This window comes from Metarhizium acridum (genome assembly GCF_019434415.1).
Source record: "Metarhizium acridum strain ARSEF 324 chromosome Unknown scaffold_234, whole genome shotgun sequence".
In the NCBI taxonomy this organism is placed as follows: domain Eukaryota; kingdom Fungi; phylum Ascomycota; class Sordariomycetes; order Hypocreales; family Clavicipitaceae; genus Metarhizium; species Metarhizium acridum.
In genome coordinates this window covers 167,984-185,437 of record NW_027094021.1, presented here as the reverse complement: position 1 = coordinate 185,437, position 17,454 = coordinate 167,984, and the positions used below count along the sequence as shown (strand labels likewise).

At 42.7% G+C, this 17,454-nt stretch overlaps 4 protein-coding genes across 4 annotated transcripts; 1 reads left to right on the top strand and 3 right to left on the bottom strand.

Moving 5' to 3' along the window:
- Positions 1 to 6,931: 6,931 nt before the first annotated feature.
- J3458_011648 (uncharacterized protein) lies at positions 6,932 to 9,070 on the bottom strand. Its single transcript, XM_007809677.2, has 2 exons — positions 8,882 to 9,070; positions 6,932 to 8,813 (listed from the first exon to the last, which is right to left on the bottom strand). The coding sequence occupies exons 1-2, from the start codon at positions 8,965 to 8,967 to the stop codon at positions 8,288 to 8,290; spliced, it is 612 nt and encodes a 203-aa protein (XP_007807868.1). The 5' UTR covers positions 8,968 to 9,070; the 3' UTR covers positions 6,932 to 8,287.
- On the top strand, positions 6,938 to 8,171 carry J3458_011649 (uncharacterized protein). Its single transcript, XM_007809678.2, has 2 exons — positions 6,938 to 7,429; positions 7,487 to 8,171. Exons 1-2 carry the CDS (start codon positions 6,978 to 6,980, stop codon positions 8,088 to 8,090), a joined length of 1,056 nt encoding a protein of 351 aa, XP_007807869.2. The 5' UTR covers positions 6,938 to 6,977; the 3' UTR covers positions 8,091 to 8,171.
- Positions 9,071 to 14,475: 5,405 nt separating the features above from the next.
- J3458_011647 (uncharacterized protein) lies at positions 14,476 to 15,441 on the bottom strand (the record flags this gene model as incomplete). Its single annotated transcript, XM_007809676.2, has 1 exon — positions 14,476 to 15,441. The coding sequence occupies one exon, from the start codon at positions 15,439 to 15,441 to the stop codon at positions 14,476 to 14,478; it is 966 nt and encodes a 321-aa protein (XP_007807867.1).
- An 801-nt stretch (positions 15,442 to 16,242) lies between these two features.
- J3458_011646 (uncharacterized protein) lies at positions 16,243 to 17,061 on the bottom strand (the record flags this gene model as incomplete). Its single annotated transcript, XM_007809675.1, has 2 exons — positions 16,243 to 16,859; positions 16,956 to 17,061. 2 exons carry the CDS (start codon positions 17,059 to 17,061, stop codon positions 16,243 to 16,245), a joined length of 723 nt encoding a protein of 240 aa, XP_007807866.1.
- Positions 17,062 to 17,454: the final 393 nt, after the last annotated feature.

The following is a 17,454-nucleotide window of genomic DNA, read 5'->3' as shown; positions in this document are numbered from 1 at the left end:
GGTTTGTAAGAGGTCGTGAGATGTCTCCATATCCGCTCAAGAACTTGCGGTAGAAGTTCACGAATGCTGTGAATCCTCTAACTTCCTTCAGATTCTTTGGTGTAGGCCATTCCTTGATGGTTTTGATCTTATCCGGGCTCATTCGTATTTCTCCGTATGTGAGCACGTACCCTAGAAAGTGCACAGTGTTCTGGTGGAACTGGCATTTCGAGGCTTCGACTAAGAGTTTGTTGTCCTGTAGAGTTTGTAGTACCTCATGTACATGTCGTTTGTGTTCCTCAAGGGTATCTGAATAAATGAGGATATCGTCGAGGTATACAACCACAAACACTCCTAGTTGTTTCCGTAAGATTGTATCGATCATTCTTTGAAAGGTTGCTGGTGCGTTGGTAAGCCCGAAAGGCATCACTAGATATTCGTAGTGTCCTCTGCTGGTTCGAAATGCTGTCATCCACTCGTGGCCTTCTTTCATCCGTATAAGGTTATAGGCTCCTTTTAAGTCGAGTGTGGTGAACCATTTGGCTTTTCCAACTTTGTCTCTGATTTCCGTCATAAGCGGTAACGGGTATCGATTCTTGATTGTGATCTTATTCAAGTGTCGGTAATCGATGCATGGTCGTAGTTTCCCGTTCTTCTTTGGTACCCACAGGATTGGGTATCCTGCTGGGGACTCTGATGGTCGTATGTATCCTTTTTGTAGCATGTCCTCCAGATACTCCTTGAGCGCCTTGTCCTGCTCAGGGTTCTGAGGATAAATTTTGTTGAACGTTGGTTCAGTACCGGGCTGGAGTCTGATCTCGTGGTCCCAGCGTGAATGCTCCGGTAGTCCTGTTTCTAGCTCTCCGCTGAACAGCTTGCTGTACTGTGAGTATTCCTCGGGAATCTCCGTTGTCTCAGCTTTTGGCTCTCTGGCGATCACATATATTCCTAGAGGCCTGTCGTAGTTCGAATGAGGTGCCCTTCGTAGGCCGCTCTCTGCTTCGTAACCGCATCCTGGTAAATCCCATTGAAGTTGGCCGGTTCTCCAATTGACTCGTGGATTGCTCGCCCGCAACCAGGGTATCCCTAATATAACATCGTGTTTTGAGATCACTGTGATATCTAGTGTAACTCGGTGTTTCGTGCCTTGTATGTCGACTAGAAGCTGCGCAACTTCCATGTCAACTACTCCTTGGCTATACTTCACCGCAGTTCCTTCCACAGTCGTGAGTCGGTAGGGCTCGTCTTTGGGTGTCCAAGGCAATCGTAATCTGTTGACGAGATTCGGCGAGATAAAATTTCCTTGTGCTCCGCTATCAATCATTGCCTGGATCCTTTGTCCCATTATAGTCATGTCGATCATGAGGTGTGCTGTGCTGCCGATGTTTGCAGTACATAGAGACCTGTCAGATCTCCGTCGAGGAATCGGTCTTAATTGCGACGACGGCTGTCGTTTCCCGATTTGTTGATCCTGTCCTCATGTCGTTCTCTAGCGCGTTGTTCTAGGCGCTGTCGTCGGCGGTTGTCTTCCGACGCATTGTTGGAGCTTCCTTGGTGATCGCTTGATCTACCATCTGTGTTAATCGAACTCGGGCTAAGCGAGTTGCTCACAGTCACACAGTTCCCTTCCTCCTTGCATTGTGGGGTTATGGCTTGGGTAGTGTGTGCGTTATCCTTAGCACAGTATAACTTTCCGTTCAATATCTTTGAATCGGTTCGTCGTAATTTCGGTTGTATCGTAAGGGTTGTTCTCCTTCCCTTTCGTTCTCGTGGAAACCATCCGCTACCTTGCTTGCTGCTAAGGTGCGTGTAGCAATTGTCATCGTAACAGAAGGTCCAATTAAGGAGTCTGTGTTCGATTTCAGGTTCGTCTTTCTCAGTTGGATGATTCTCTTCTTCTTGGATCTGTTCCAGTGAAGGTTCACTTTTTGGTGAGGGTGTCCAGTGTTCCCAAAAGTCGTCGGGTACTGGTTGGGTTCCGAATTCCCAATCTTCATCCGAACTGATGTTGTTTGCTAACGTGGGGCTTCCTTCATTGCTTGCCATACTAAGATTTCGCGTGGGCAAGTCTTCTCGATTTGCGGCATGGAGCTTCTTGCCTTCAGGGATTGGCTTCCATGGCTTTTTCGGGGCTCTGCATTTATTCGCAAAGTGTCCAGTCTTGCCACAATTGTAACAAGTCTTCCCCTTTTCCTTATTCGCGGCGTCAAGTTCCATAGGTCCGGCGTGGTACCCGTATGCTGTCGATGTTCGGCGTGGCTTGCTACTATTAGGTTTATTGAACCTAGCATATGTTCCGAATTTCCTGTGACTTTTTTCGTGACGTCGCTCGTATAGACGGTTGTCTGCCTTGATGACCATTTCGACGAAGTCGTCAAATAACTCAGGACGATCTTCTCGATAAATGTCATCCTTCACTTCTTCTTTGAGTCCTTGATAGAAGACTTCCATTTTGGGTTCGGTATTCCAGTTGAGTTTTGCTGCGATGCGTTTGAATTCCCTAGCGTAATGAGCTGCAGATCCGGTCTGCTTGAGTCGAGTAAGTTGTCGTGTAGCTTCCTTATGCTCATCGGGATTTCCAAATGCAGCGAGAAGTCGTTCTTCGAAGGTTTCGTAATCAGAGAAGATGTGGACAACTTCCGCTCCGGCTTCGGCACCGTGCTTAAGATGTGCGCGGAGGGTTGGCTCCCACCATTCCATTGCTTTCCCAGTCAAGAGGTTGCCAATGCAAAGAATCTGTGACTCAGGTGTCGTGTAGATTTTTTCGTTGACTCGTAGGTAAGCTTGGGCTTGTGTGAGAAAGTTCCTCACATCACCCTTGTAGCCATCGTATGATTCAGGCTTGGGGAATTTTGGCATGTTGTTGTTGTTGATAGAGGATGCAGGTGTGAGATTTTGAACTGCTGCAAGTTCCTCTTCTCGTGCCTCAAGTTTTTCGTAGAGATCATTCTGTCGGTCGAGAAGCTGTCGATTCTGCTTCTCGAGCTCGGTGATCTTGTCATGAAGGTACTTCATCATCTCCCCGGGGTTGGTGGTCTTTCCGCTTGAAGTAGACATCTTGGAAGTCGTTACTGCTCAAAGTTTCAAGGTAACTTACTGAACAGGATTGATCAAAATGTAACGGTGGCTTAGGTTCTAAGGCACAGTAGGTCTGTTTCTTAGGAAGTAAGTCAGGTTGAATGCTACAGAGTAGCTTTTGAGCAGTATCACAATAAGGCCGTTAAGAGTATAACTCTCAATAGTAAAACTATTGCTTAGATTGATCAATAGAGATCTAGACTATCTGACTATGGGAATACCTCCTCCTTAAGTACTCGTCTATCTCTCTATTGTAGTCCTGGATCAGATAGATCCCATCTGATCCCCCGTGCTGGATCAGGTTGATCCCCTCTGATCCATTGAGTTGGATCAGACTGATCCCATCTGATCCCCTCACGTGACCTGCGATCCCGTCGGGCCCCATTCTTGTCTGCATGCTGGCGGCCCATGACGCCGGCCAACTGCTTCAGGTACCCTTGGTTCGTAACACTAAGATTAACAATATAAAGATATTACCATTTAGGGTAAATTACGGATTTAACCCTATTATTAAAACACATGTAACACAGAATGTAAACGCACTAGTAGCTATAACGTATATAGCAATTATAATAGAAATATAAAAACACTTATAATAGAAATAGATATTTTTATAGAATTAAATAAAATACTACGCGAATAAAAAGAGATTACTAGCACTAATCCTAAAGGAGAGATATAAAGTATACCTTATTCGTAAAAACAATAAAACTAAGCAACCTAATAATAAACTTAACTAAAAGAAGATTAGATTATTTCTTATTAAATGAAAAATCTTAAATACTAACTATAAACTATTATTATTAAATAGAATAAGAATTTATCCTATATTTCATATATTACTATTAGAGAAAGCATTAGATAAATTTATAATTACTATAAATATTATAACGAAAGATACTAATAAATATAAAGTTAAACGAATACTTAAAGTATAAGGGAATATAAAGAATTACTATTATCTTATTAAATAAAAGGGATATTTAAACTCTAAAAACACCTAGAAACTAGCTAAGAATCTTACGAACTACTTAACGTTACTTAAATAGTTTTATTCCTAAGAAACGTATTTTAATTAATCTCCTAAGCATCGCCTAATAACTTAATATTAAACTTAATATTTAAGGAATAAATTAAAGTAGAATTTAGATTCTTAGAAGAAGTAAAAAGAACCCTTATAGTCTTTTAAAGCTATTTCACTTTCTTACATTTCACACGTTTTAACTCTTTAACGTTATTAATACTACGCGTAACCGCACGCATTATTTTCTTAAACTATAATTTCTTTTATTTCCATAAATATAAGACCTTTTAATTCTCGGCTAAAGCACGCTTCTTAGCTTCTTTAAGCTCCCTCTTAAGCTTATAATATTAATTCGTAATACTATGAAGCTATTAAGGGGTTACCCTTATAATATTATAATTCCCTTACTTATTTATTACACACTTTATATAATAACTTAAATTAGAAATAAAGGCTTTATATTAAGAAAATCCTATACGAGCGTAGTAAGCGTAAGCCTTTATAAGGGATAAAAACGAATTATTAATTATCGTAAAAAGAAGGTTATCTTAATAAAGGGAAGAAGTAAATAAAGCTTTAAACCGCTATTTTAAGACACGGTTAATTAATATAATAGTATATAATAATAAAAGAAAGAAAACGCATAACACTTAAGCCAGCCTATTTTAATAGCCTTAAGAATAAGACTAATAAAGGAGGGGTATAATATTACGAATAATACTATATAAGACACGAGATAGAACCGTATTAGCTAAGATAAGCATGACTCGTAGGCATAAGAAGAAGGTAGGGGCATGTAACTAACCACGTAACCTAAGAGGCGATTAAAGAGGTTAATATTTAAATATATTAATTAAAGAGAATTAAACTAACTAAACCTTAAGCTAGTTAATTAAGGTTTAAAGAGATTAATAGTTAAGCTAATTAATCTAGGACTATAATAGAGAGATAAACGAGTACTTAAGGAGAACGTATTTCTATAATTAAATAGTTTAAATCTCTATTAATTAATCTAAGTAATAGTTTTATTATTCAGAGTTATACTCTTAACGGCCTTATTATAATATTACTTAAAAGCTACTTTATAGCATTTAACCTAACTTACTTCCTAAGAAACAAACCTACTATGCCTTAGAACCTAAGCCACCGTTACAAGTAGGGGTTTTCCCGCGTATTAACTCTATTAGGTTTAGCTAATTAATAGTATAATAATATGTTTAATACGTTTTAATAGATTATATTTAGCTTTTAAAATTAACTAGAAACTTTCTTTTATAAGTATTTACGTGATTTTTATTAATATAATACATTATAAATAAAGGGTTATAAATAATATAAAATTTATTTATAACTTTATATGTAAATCTCTTATTAAAAATAGGTAAGCGCTATATTTATACGTGTTATATAGTGTTTTTAGCCGGCTAACTATTAGTCGCGGTTTATAGGATTAGGGCTAAAAAAGGCCCTACTCGTACCCGCCCTACTATTTTAGGGGCCTCGTTTCACTTACTAGTATTACCAGTAACTACTTAAAGGTTAGAGCTCTAAATGTATTATATTTTTTGTATTTTTTACTATACTATATTATATTATAATATATTATAAAATAAGAATACCTATAAATATATTATAAGGCTATAAAATATCTAATACTATAAGTAAATACTTATATAAGTTTATTATATATTAAAATAAAGCTTAAAATTAGAGCTATAATAAGAAAACTATATTTTCAATTTTTAAAAAAGCTTAAATATTTAATAATAAATCTAATAAGATACTTAAATTATAATAATAAATACATAAATTAGCTAATATTATAACTAATTAGCTTATATAAAAACTTAAGTTCTTTTAGCTTATTATAAGCTAAAAAACTAGATTATATAATTTTCTAAAAAGTTACTATACTATACTATACTATAAAAACTATATTATATAGTTTTTTAAGCTTTAGGCTTAAAGGCTTATATAAGAACCCACTTTTTTAAATTAGCTTATAATATAAAATTAATACTAGTTATTCGTAAAACTTATAATTTAATAAGTATTTTATTAGATTTAATATTATTTATTATATTAGAAACTATATATAAGAATAGACCTAAGGTATAAGACGATTAAATAGGGACTTAGGAAGTTAGGAAAGAACTTTATTCTTAAGTCTCTTATAAGTATAAGACTAAAACTTATTTAAATTACTTAATATTTAAATTAATTTTTATATACTTATATATTAAGGGTTTTAGCTTTAATTTATACTTACTTCTTATATCCAGACGTCTATTACGTCGGTTCCCGTTTGTAGTTAAAAATAGGATGACTTCATAATATTTAATATTTCACAAAAGCAGTCACAGGGCGATTGTAACCTCCATGTACTCCTATCTTAGGTACTAGCTCAAGATCCCGAAGAATATCTACAATTATGATGAATCAGGCTTCCAACTTGGCCAGAAAAAATCCCCACGGGTGGTTACCAAGTATAAGCGCCGTACGACGTCTATTCCAACCAGTGGAACTGGATACTTGTTAGAGGTCGACAAACTGATCATATGACAGATGCTCGTCCAAGCGATTTTCACTGGCTTGCTGCATCTTTGCCGCAGTAGATGGCGAAGGCTCGGCCTCCTGGAAGGGACACGCAATTGGTTAGGACCAGTTGACTGTTTAGGAAAATTGTTTGTCCGGCGGAACGGCGGTGGGTGACGGCACTGCAATGTCGCAGAAATGTCAGGCATCTAGGTGGTGATGTTCTGTCACCTGACAACCTATGTGGCCCTTCGTAATAGGGGTATATAACTAATACGTATACCATTCCTCCTTGCCTCACCTCAGCTACAACCTCTTGCTTCATAATTCATCATATTGAACAAAGCAACCTGTGCCCACCATGGCTACCAATGACGTCGCATACTCTGTTGACCAAGAAATTGCAGATTTCTTCGAGAAGACGACAGTCACTCGCTCAGCCTGTGACAAGTTCGCGAGGGAGCATGTTGGTGGAAACATCGTTCCGGTGGCCGTGCAGGGTGTGTGCAGCTATACCGTCTATGCGGGGAACAATACCGAATTCGTCGTGCAATTCCGCCTTGCGTCCCTCCAACTAAGTATGGAGACTGCGAAACTTGCTCGAAGCATCTACAGCCACTTTGCACCTCAAGTGACTTTTATGGGACAGATTGGAAAAGCTACAGAGAGCAAAGAAGCCCTTTTCATCTACGTCATGAGTCGACTCCGAGGCATTAGTTACTTGGATTTTATCCTGGCACATAATAGCCAAGTGCCCGAAAACTCGCCCGAGTTTTCTTCATGGCGCAAGAATCTTGTAATTGACATTGCGAAGTATGCTTAGTGTTCTCGTTCCAAATATACCGAACTACTAATTGAATGCCCTGTTAGATTCTTTGCCCTTTCGTGGAAACGTCCTCAAGATGTTGGTCAAACGTACCGCGACGACTTGTACAGTCGATACAAAAGTGAGCTGAATTCGTTGCTTGCTTCTCTCCCAGATCGCTTCCACCCATTAATCCAGGGGTGTCTCAACTCATTACCCACCATTTTTTCTCTTCCAATGGTGCTAGTCCACAAAGACTTTGGTGTTTGCAATATTATTGTGAACGAAATGTCTTGCAATCTTGTTGGGGTTGTGGATTGGGCAGAAGCAGAGATTGCACCATTTGGCTTGAATCTCTTTTCTCACCAGCGACTGATAAGTAAGGTCCATCTCAAGAAAGGCTGGGTCCGGTATGACGATTACGTCGTTTTGGAGGATATGTTCTGGAGCACGTTCAGCGTTGAAGCTGGAGGGTTGGGCAATGACACAATCAGAGCCATCAAATCAGCAAGAATTGTGGGACTACTGCTATCTCGTGGCTTCACAAGTCGTCTCGCGAATATGCCGGAGCCAGTACCTATTCGGGATGATGAAAGTGGAGCATATAACATGCGTGATCTAGATGGGCTGTTAATCAATCCGGCTACAAGGTTTACGGATTTAGCATAGACGATGGGAAAAGAACTGGGATAAGAGATAAAAGGGGCAATAATAGAACAAATCAAATATTCCCAACCACAGCAAGAGCGGCCTTCAGATCGTCGACATTTTCCAGTTTAGGAAGAGGCTTCCCTGCATTAAAGACTTTGTGATTGTCTGAGGTCATAACCGCATGAGTTTCATTTGCAGAGCAAACACGCGGCTTACTACCACTCGCCTCGAATTTCCAGCCAGTGATACATCATACGGGTCGGTACAGTGTTCTTGGCAAAGGTGGATTCCACCATGACAGTTGCTTGGTCGAGAATGAGTTCCGACATGGAGCCATCACTGCATCCAAGAATTTGGAGACCAATGAGACTTGTAAGATTCTTCTTGATAATGTAGTTAATGAACTCGTCGAGAAATCCCGGGCCAACGCCAGACAAATCAGGAAGAGGCCCGTCCTGTAGCTCATAAGCACACAGCCCGCCCTGATATAGGGCCAAGATATGTCCATGGACACGGGACGGATCAATCTCGTCAATATCGGTGACTTTAGTCCAGCGAAGGGAAGGGTTTTCGAAGTTGGACCCAAGCATGACGGTGTTCTTGGGAATCTTGAAGTGGCCGTGGATCAAGTGAATCCCAAGAACCTTGTCGGCATTGTGACGGACGAACATTTGAGCAAGGTCTGTAATATGCTCTTCAGAAACGGGTGGCTGGTCGGAGTCATCAAGAAGCGTGTTGTACCTATAGGCGTCAGCTGCCGGGTCCTTGACAGATAGGAAGGATGCCAATGGCCAAGATGGATTTCATACAGTTCACCACTTGCGCGGAAATCCTGCATCTCCAGAGCCATATCAATTCGAGGAAGAACGGAATATTTCGCAACTTGAGCCGCCATTCTGCGTAGAAGTCTTGCTGCAGGGGTTTAATGAAATTTGTATTCTGCCAACAAAGACAAGATTTGAAGGGCACCTAGTTTATGAAATGACAAAGGAATTCACTCTGTACTTATCCTCTCGAGGAAGAATAATGGCCCCCTTGCCACGAGCTAGGCTCAAAATGCGGCTCTGTCCATTTACACATATGCTGACGTGGTTCTCGGCTTGTAGTGAGAGTCTCTTGAGGGATGTGACTTGACATTTCCTTCGTGCACTAGCGCGTGTCCATCCGTCTCCATTTTGGGTGTGGATGAAGTCGTATTTTTTGTCTTTCGGCCTACCGTGCAGTATTTTTAATCGATGGCTGCGTGCATGTGAGTGAGTGGTTCAAAATTTATTGAGTTGGGGTGTGATTCCCGGAATTAGGGTCAAAAAATTAAGGTGAACTTTTTAACCCTGGTCAGTACATGCTCCATTAATTTAAAGTGGGAATATTACTTTATACCGTCCCACAGTGATTTTTTTAGGCTTATATGTCTCAAGTCTCCTTGTAAGGTAGGTTATTTAGTGTTTCGTGCCGTATCGCGAGCCTTAAATTACTATCGCCGTATCGCGAGCCTTAAATTACTATCGCCGTATCGCGAGCCTCAAATTATTATCGCCGTATCGCGAGCCTTAAATTATTATCGCCGTATCGCGAGCCTAAAATTATTATCGCCGTATCGCGAGCCTGAAATTATTATTGCTATATTGCGAGCCTTAAATTATTATCGCTGTTATTATTAATTAAAAAAGTTAATATTAGAAGGTTATTTAAGCTAATTAATAAGCTTATTTTATTTAAAGAAGAATATTAATTACTTTAATTAATAGAAATTAATATAAAGCTACTATTAATATTTTTAACGAAGAATTTTTAAAAGATTTCACGTAAATCTTAATAATTAAGCCTTTTATAAGTATTAAAGTTACCTCTATTAGCTTAATATATTATAAGTAAAGATAAATAAAGGTTTATGTAAAATATTAAGTCTTTACTTAAATTTATATGTTATATCCAGCTAATTTAAGTCTAGCGCCTATATTATACTAAATTATGCGTCGAAATTAAGGTCAAAAGATTGACCCCAATTCCGGGAATCACACCCCAACAAGTGGAGAGGGGAACCCTGTCACTGACTGCCACTTACTAGGTCTGTGCAGAGAATCCAAGAGGAAAATCAGACGGATAGGTAAGGTGCAAATACCTAATGTTCGAGCAACAATGACCAGAGCGGGGTAAGGTTGCGTGTTGCGCACGTCCAATGGATATGACTCACTGCCGCTGCGAGGACCTGAGCACACGAGACGTGCTCTGGGCATTTTACCAGGATTTAGGGCAGCCTCGAGTATAGAATGTGAGTAATTGACTCCCACATGCTACTACAGTGGCGCCGCAAAGCCTGAAACCATCCGAGTACCTTTCTTTACCGCCTCCTTATTGAGAACGTACCGTCAATTAGCTACAATCTATAAATGGTGCGGCCACTATTTGCCGGCAGAATAATTAACGTGATACATCATTTGGTTTCAGACTTTTGCAGCGTCACTTGAAGGAGCGCCTTCAGGCCAGTCTACTAATAAAACTTCTTAACCACAAGGATCCGTATGATATCAACAGTTGAGAGGACATATACTGAGGGGATCCATGTATGGGCTCCAAAGAGATACGGCATATGTACATTAGGACATGTATTCTCTTCTCATTGTTAAGCGTGTCTATGCGAAAGTAAGATGTTCATACTGCGTTCTGGGGCTCGGAAAATGTAGAATGAGACTGCCGTCTTTCTTATGCTTATTGTAGTAATTTGGAGCTATGCAGTATGTGAGTAGCGTATCATGATGGACTAAACAATGTACGTACCGTCGCAAGTTGAGTCTGAAGTTTGGGCTTTATACAGGCAATGATTGTCAAGCCTGATATAACAAGGAATAACCCCATTGAGCCAATAGACGCTGCCCACAAAGCTCGTTGGTGTCTCGCAGTTGTGAGGTCTGGCTCTCGCCAAACCATTTTGTAAGTACTTATTTGCGTACAGCATGGCTTCATGCAAATGACCCAGGCCCGAATAATTTGAGCATGAACGAAGCTTAGACTAGCCAAGCATAAGATTATATATGATAGAATGAACGCTCTGTGATGCTCCTGCATTTTGGGTCAATTATGCACGTGCGGTAGACAAGAAACCCCCCTTTGAAACGCACCGGAAAATACAAGGAAAGCGATAGAGCAGTAACTGCTCCCACCAATAACAGGGCAGATATCATATGGGTTAATGAGGATTGCAAAGTGGAAACAGATAGGTACTGAAAAGGTCAGTGTCGCTCTCCTTCTATTCAAGCGCCCTTACCTCATTCAAATTGAGTAAAAGAAAAACACTGCCAATTTCCTGCTGCAGTATTGGCCAAGACAGGTCTGGAACAGAGTTAGACACGATAGGGATTGAGAGGAGGGGGCTGGATCATTTACCTTTCGTCCGCCTCAATTCAAACAGTAGGAGCGGAATAGATGCTATCAGACCCAAAAATGCGGCACCGCCTATAATAAGTTGGCTGGAAATGAGAAATTCACGGTTCAATCTTGGGAGGCTGAAAGCCTTGATAGAGAAGAGCCAGAGAAGAAGACTTGTTCCACAGCAGAAGGATGCTATTGCGGATGCAGCCAGTTGAAAAACCGCCTCAGAATACATCTTTTTCTTGAATTTTTATGTTTCGAGAAGAAAAAACCGTACCTATACTTTTCCTGAGCTTGGCTACCGTAGGGTTTTAGATATTTTCAGGCTTGGATAAACCACTTTAACTCTATTTAATCCGACCCAAGTGCTACCTAGGAGGTACAGGACAGTAGGAAGAGTTACCTGATGCGGAACGAGGAATTTTGGGACAAAATGTCTAAGCTTCGAGGTAAATTGACTATAGCGTACACAAGATCTGCCAAGCATTCTACCTCCTGCTCAATATGCATGTACCACTTACCTCGGTCATTTTGCCATGATTTTGAGAAAGTTCTGACCATCAATCTCGGTCATATTATGAACTATCCTGTCTTGCTTAATACCGCGTTGTTGTTGACTGTTTCTACTCCTGCAGGCTTGTGTAAATCAGAGTAGGCAGATACATTGGGATCGAATGAGATTCTCTCGCACGGGAATCTGACGGCTTGATTTATGACTTTGCCTTCTCTGGTTCGTTCAAGATGAAACTGCGAAGTATGAATGCCCAACTTGGGGCAGGACGGTAACAAGCTCAAACGACCAACCTCCTAATATCCTCAACCCGGGCAGCCGACGACGTCCATATTAATCACAACATCTCACAACTACTAGCAACGATACGTACGTGCTTAGCGAATCGCAGCGATCAACTTTATACCCGAAGAACGCACGTTTCGATTCAAACACATTCGAATTCCCACGACCAAGTTCGATCATTTTGGGTCCCCCCCCGCGAGCACTAGTCTTGGTGTGCTGATCCTTTCGGATGGCAAATGAAGCGAAGGTGACACAGTCCGACTTGGTATGGCATATGTCCCGGTATTTTGCATACTCTTTCTGACCCGAGCAGGCGAGCCGCTGGCAAAATTTTACCACCGCCACATTTCAAGAGTCTGATAGGAAAGCCGCTCACCAGATCGATGCGTCCCTGACCGAAGAACAATTCTTTGCATGCGAATCTTGCGAGGAGATACTGTTTCAGAATGGGGATGGCTCAACCCTATTCCGGGCAGAGGGGAGTGGACAAATGAAGCTACCGCCAGGCATACAGGTCAGGGCAAAGGGTGGGTCGGCGAAATCACGACCGGTAGATTGAATTTACGAAATTGTAACATGATGTCCAGCCAACAGTCAGACTGATCATCATGAGTTGTGCTGGATATATATCTGCCTTCACACACTTAGTCTCAATCTCCCCGGTTTCCTGACTCCAGGCTTGAATCCTTGTAATAGCCTCGAAAGCATCATCTCCGAACGCCACAGCTATCTGGTTCTTGACAGCGCAACCAACCGAAAAACGCTCTGCTCCAAGTCAGTACTGGCCGGCTGCGACATGGAAGTCACTTACCAGCAGCCATTGTATCGCTCTCTGCGCATCCAAACAGATTTTGAAGGAGGCTCTGATCAAACATAATCATTACTCTGATTAACCCGTCTGTAGATCCCTCAGATGGGAGAAAAGTTGTGACGTAGCCGCGGACAGCCTTAATAAGCAACCGAGGAAATGTAGTTTGCATGGACTCAGGCTTGATATTTGTAGTATAGCACCAGGACGGTCCTCCGCTGAGAGAGTATTGAAGACTTGGTCGTATAGTGCCATTAACAATTCGTCTCAGACTGATATATTGTTAGCTACTTTTGCAAGATATACGGAAGATAGAACCTGCTTTTAAGATAATCTTCGTCGGCTGATAAGCTTAGAACTATCTTGTTTATCTTATCGCTCTTAGCGATAATCTTCACAGTTATTTAAGATGCGAAAACAGCTTATTCAAGTAAGATATTAATTACGAAACGTAAAGAAAGGTTAAGCTTATCTCTATTATATTATCTTTAATAAAAACGTTCTTATACTTAGCTTTAACTTAGCTTTATTAACTTTTATAAAATTTAATATTATTACTTATTTTAATTACTAGATTTATAATTATTTTTACTTAAAGGTAAGTTAAGTTTAATTTAACTTTAACCTATAATCTTATTTTTCTTATATATTAATTAATTACTTTATAGGTTTTTATTAACGTGAAAACTCACTTAATTTTACCTTAACTTTAAGCTGAACTTAATAAACTTATTATTATTTTTAAGCTTTATGTCCGGCGGCTGTCTGCTGAAGGACAAGTGGTGATTTCACCTACATGTATGGCGTCTTCCCAAAAAGCTCGTCGCCCTCACCGACAATACACACAGCACCGGAAATAAACCAGTCCAGTTCCCCGTTTTTGACAACCCTGTTTTATCAGAATGATCGGAACGGAGTAGCTGTTCCGTACATCCTCTGGTAGCTACAAATCCGCAACGCTACTGGTAGCTGGAAAGATACTCAACAGTATCTAAGCCAGCAACAGAACACGGTGATTTGTATTCTCCAGTCAGGTTGTGTGCAGTACAATCTGCCACCGTTCGTAGGGCTATCACCCATCCGTATGGGAGGATGGCACGGGGAAATGATGATGGGCAGTGATGAGCTGTGCCTGCAAGCAATAACCATTGGAAATGAGTTCCTTGTAGATCGCCTCAAACAATACATGTATATGGTTTGCAACTTGGCAGGAGGTTCCCTGAGCACTGAAGGATATCGTCAATCAACAGCATAGCTGGCCAAACACACGGGTGTTGTAGACGGCTAAGCAAGCTATTCTGGTACTGCACAAAACATTAGATCACCTCAGGCATCATATGCATGATAAATTAGCTGGTGTTCAACTTGACCCAGAGCCAGCTAGCTACTTTGTGATGCAAGGCTGGCTCCTATGCCGGTCTCACACTCGTCTACTTGTCCAATCCTCGAGATTCAATAATGTCAACAATGCTCGTCTTGCCCAGACGCTCGGCCACCTGCACCGGTGTCTCTCTCCGATCGTTTACCAGATCAGTCCTTGCCCCTCGCCCAAGTAAAAACCGCACAAAGTCGCTCTGCGAAGCCGTGCCACCCTCACGCATGCCGCCCTCTACGGCAAAGTGCAGCGCACAGCCTAATGGAACTTGGATAAGCTGCATGCTGTCGTCATACTGCGACCTGGTAAATATCTCGTCAATATCGGCGCCGTGCTCCAGGAGCGTCTCGGCGGTGCGAGTTCGCCAATATTGCGCAGCCTGCTGAAGGGCTCGCGATCCTGCCACCCGCGCTCCGTACCCGAGGAGGGCACGCAGCACTTCGTCATTCGGCAGCCTCGCAGCCACTCCAAGAAGGCTGTTGGACATGTAGTAGCCGTTGGGATCGGCGCCCTTGAAGAGCAGGTACTCCGCAAGCGCAAGCTGGTTGCTGGAGACGGCTTGTGCCAACGGCGAGCCAGCTACACCCAAGCCGATATTGGGGTCCATGCCAAAGTCGAAAAACACGCGGAAGAGCCCGACGGGGTCCTTGCCGCCGATGGCTTCGTGGATGACGCCGTCCTCGTAGACGTGCCACTTGTCGGGGATGTCATTATAGGTGTATCCGTCTGGCAGGAGGGGATCCCAGCGCTTGTCTGGCCGGGCTAGACAGCCAGGGAGGTGCTGGAAAAGGAAGCGAGTACTCTCTGCCTGGCCTTGCTTGGCGGCAGTCTGGAGGAGGAACCCATCCGTGGGGAGATGAGCTGGGTTGAGGCTTTGCACTGACCCAAGCAGTTCTCTCAGACGGTCGACGTCGCCGGCAGAGGATGCCTGGACAAGCTTGTCGCCCTGCTCTTCTAGTCTGCGTAGGTCTGAAGGAGACCCATTGAGGGACTGGATAGGTCCGTTACCAGCGCTACCCATGGTGATACTGAGCCGTTGTCTGGCCAGGTGGCTAGCAAATATATCGGTGGAGTGGTTCTTGGAGGCTGCAGGTGCCGCTGACGTCTTTGGGGGGGGGAAGATTGCCGGGCTTTTATAGGGGCGAATTTACGCATGATACAGCACGGCGGGGGTGTATATATATATCAAGTGTCGGTACGCTCACGAGGGATACATATTATGGAAAGTATGGGCCAAAAGCTGCCTGCACGTACAGGCTTGACGGCGCCAGACCAGTCTCTTTGTTTCCAGACACACCAGCATTGGGTCCGTAAAGTACGGATTGCCTATGGAGCTAGGTGTCCCCCACCATGATATGATTTATTGGAAGCTCGTCCTCACAACGCGGCTAGCCAAGTAAGACATGTATCAGCAGGACGTATATCGCCGATTGTAGAACAGGCAAAGCTCGGTGTGTCGAGGTCTCAGCCCACCCCCAATCGATGTTACTTGAAATACACTCTGGTGGACTATATATATTTTGAGGGATGCCAAATCAACGTAAAGCTGGCCACGTAGAGCATCGTGTAGCCTTCCAAGCGTGTAAATTGAAGACTTGGTAGCCAACCACGACGAGCACGTAAAAGCGAATGAGTAAAGAGAAGAACAGAACAAGACAAAACGAGAGACAGAACTTTGGAAATAGTCAATGTAACCTCGCTTGCCGACACGCTTCCCAGTCCCAGCCCAGCAAGGCAAGAGCGCAAGCCGAGTCAACCTCATGCTCAGCCACGTCATGCCCGTCACAGACAATCTGGGTTACTCCCCATTCGATGCGCCGTTCTAATCCATAATCTTCTCTATCAGACCGGCGGGCTTGGTCGTTCCGTCTTTGTAGAGAATAAACTTTAGTATGCTGTTGATCCTAGCAGGCCTGGCATTCAGAGAGTCGATGAGAATCCTCTTCTCTATCCTACACCAGACAGCCAAGCATCGTGTTATATCCTTCTGCTCCGCGGCACGAGCCTCGGTAAAGTAGGCATACACGTGGGCTCTGGCAAGCTCGGCCATGACCTTGGAGATGGGATCCCAAAACATTTTGAACGTCTCATCCCAGTCCTTCCAGTGTCCGCCCTCGGATTTGGGCTTCTTATAGATTTCCCACTCCATCTTTCTCTGAATCAACATGCCTACCGTGAATCGCTGATTTTGTGTCGCAAAAGCCTGAGCTTGAGCCTCGGTTGCGCCGGACCAGAAGACGAGCTTCTGGGTATAGTTGACATATCCTGGCTGACTGTTGAGCGCTGTCAGGTAATCCCTGAAGTCCTTTTCCGTGGGAGGCTTGGCCAGTTCCTTGACCAGGCTGTCGACGTCATTTCTTGCGTCGAAGGGAACGGTCGAGAGAGCGAGATGCTCGTTCAGCCCATCAAGGTCGACGGCATGTCGTGCCAAGTCACCGCCTAGTGTGATTATTAGCAAGAGGCCAATGTCAGATTTTCAAACCGGTGCTCTATCTACGTTGACTGGTGCACCGTACAGGACTCAGGGGGGCTTACTGTCTTCATAATCGCCACGTTTGACTGTCTCAACAGGAGCACCGAGGACATTGGCAACCAGGGCTGAAAATGCCACCAACGTGAAGGCCTTCCTTAGGAAACGCATATTGAAGAGAATGGAACTTAGTATGGATATTCACTATCCAATGTGAATTTGATTAGAATGCTGTGAGTTCTGGTGTCGGTTTACGAGTTTCAACATGATAATAAATCTACTATATATATCCCGTCTATTCCAGCGAAATATAGCGGTATCGAATATATAATCTTATCAAGTATAGTATGTTGTGCCGTGCCGTCCCTCAGACACCATGGTAACAACCACTTGCCGTCACAATTGGCATGAGCTGCAGCACGACGTTAAGCAGCCACATCGAACTACTCGTATGCTCTTGCACGTTGTCTCTGACCAGCTACTGTCTTGCATGTAAGAGCGGAATAGGGCCTCGGCCGATTGCGCTGCGAACCCGAGCACCATGCGTATTCATATTCCATCCAC

What these genes read in the sequence shown, in the direction of transcription:
- J3458_011649 (XM_007809678.2), top strand. Translation starts at nt 6,978, where the DNA reads ATGGCTACCAATGACGTCGCATACTCTGTTGACCAAGAAATTGCAGAT. An exon ending in CTTGTAATTGACATTGCGAA is followed by an intron (nt 7,430 to 7,486) that starts GTATGCTTAGTG and finishes ATGCCCTGTTAG; the next exon opens with ATTCTTTGCCCTTTCGTGGA.
- J3458_011648 (XM_007809677.2), bottom strand. Translation starts at nt 8,967, where the DNA reads ATGGCGGCTCAAGTTGCGAAATATTCCGTTCTTCCTCGAATTGATATG. An exon ending in TTCCGCGCAAGTGGTGAACT is followed by an intron (nt 8,814 to 8,881) that starts GTATGAAATCCA and finishes TGACGCCTATAG; the next exon opens with GTACAACACGCTTCTTGATG.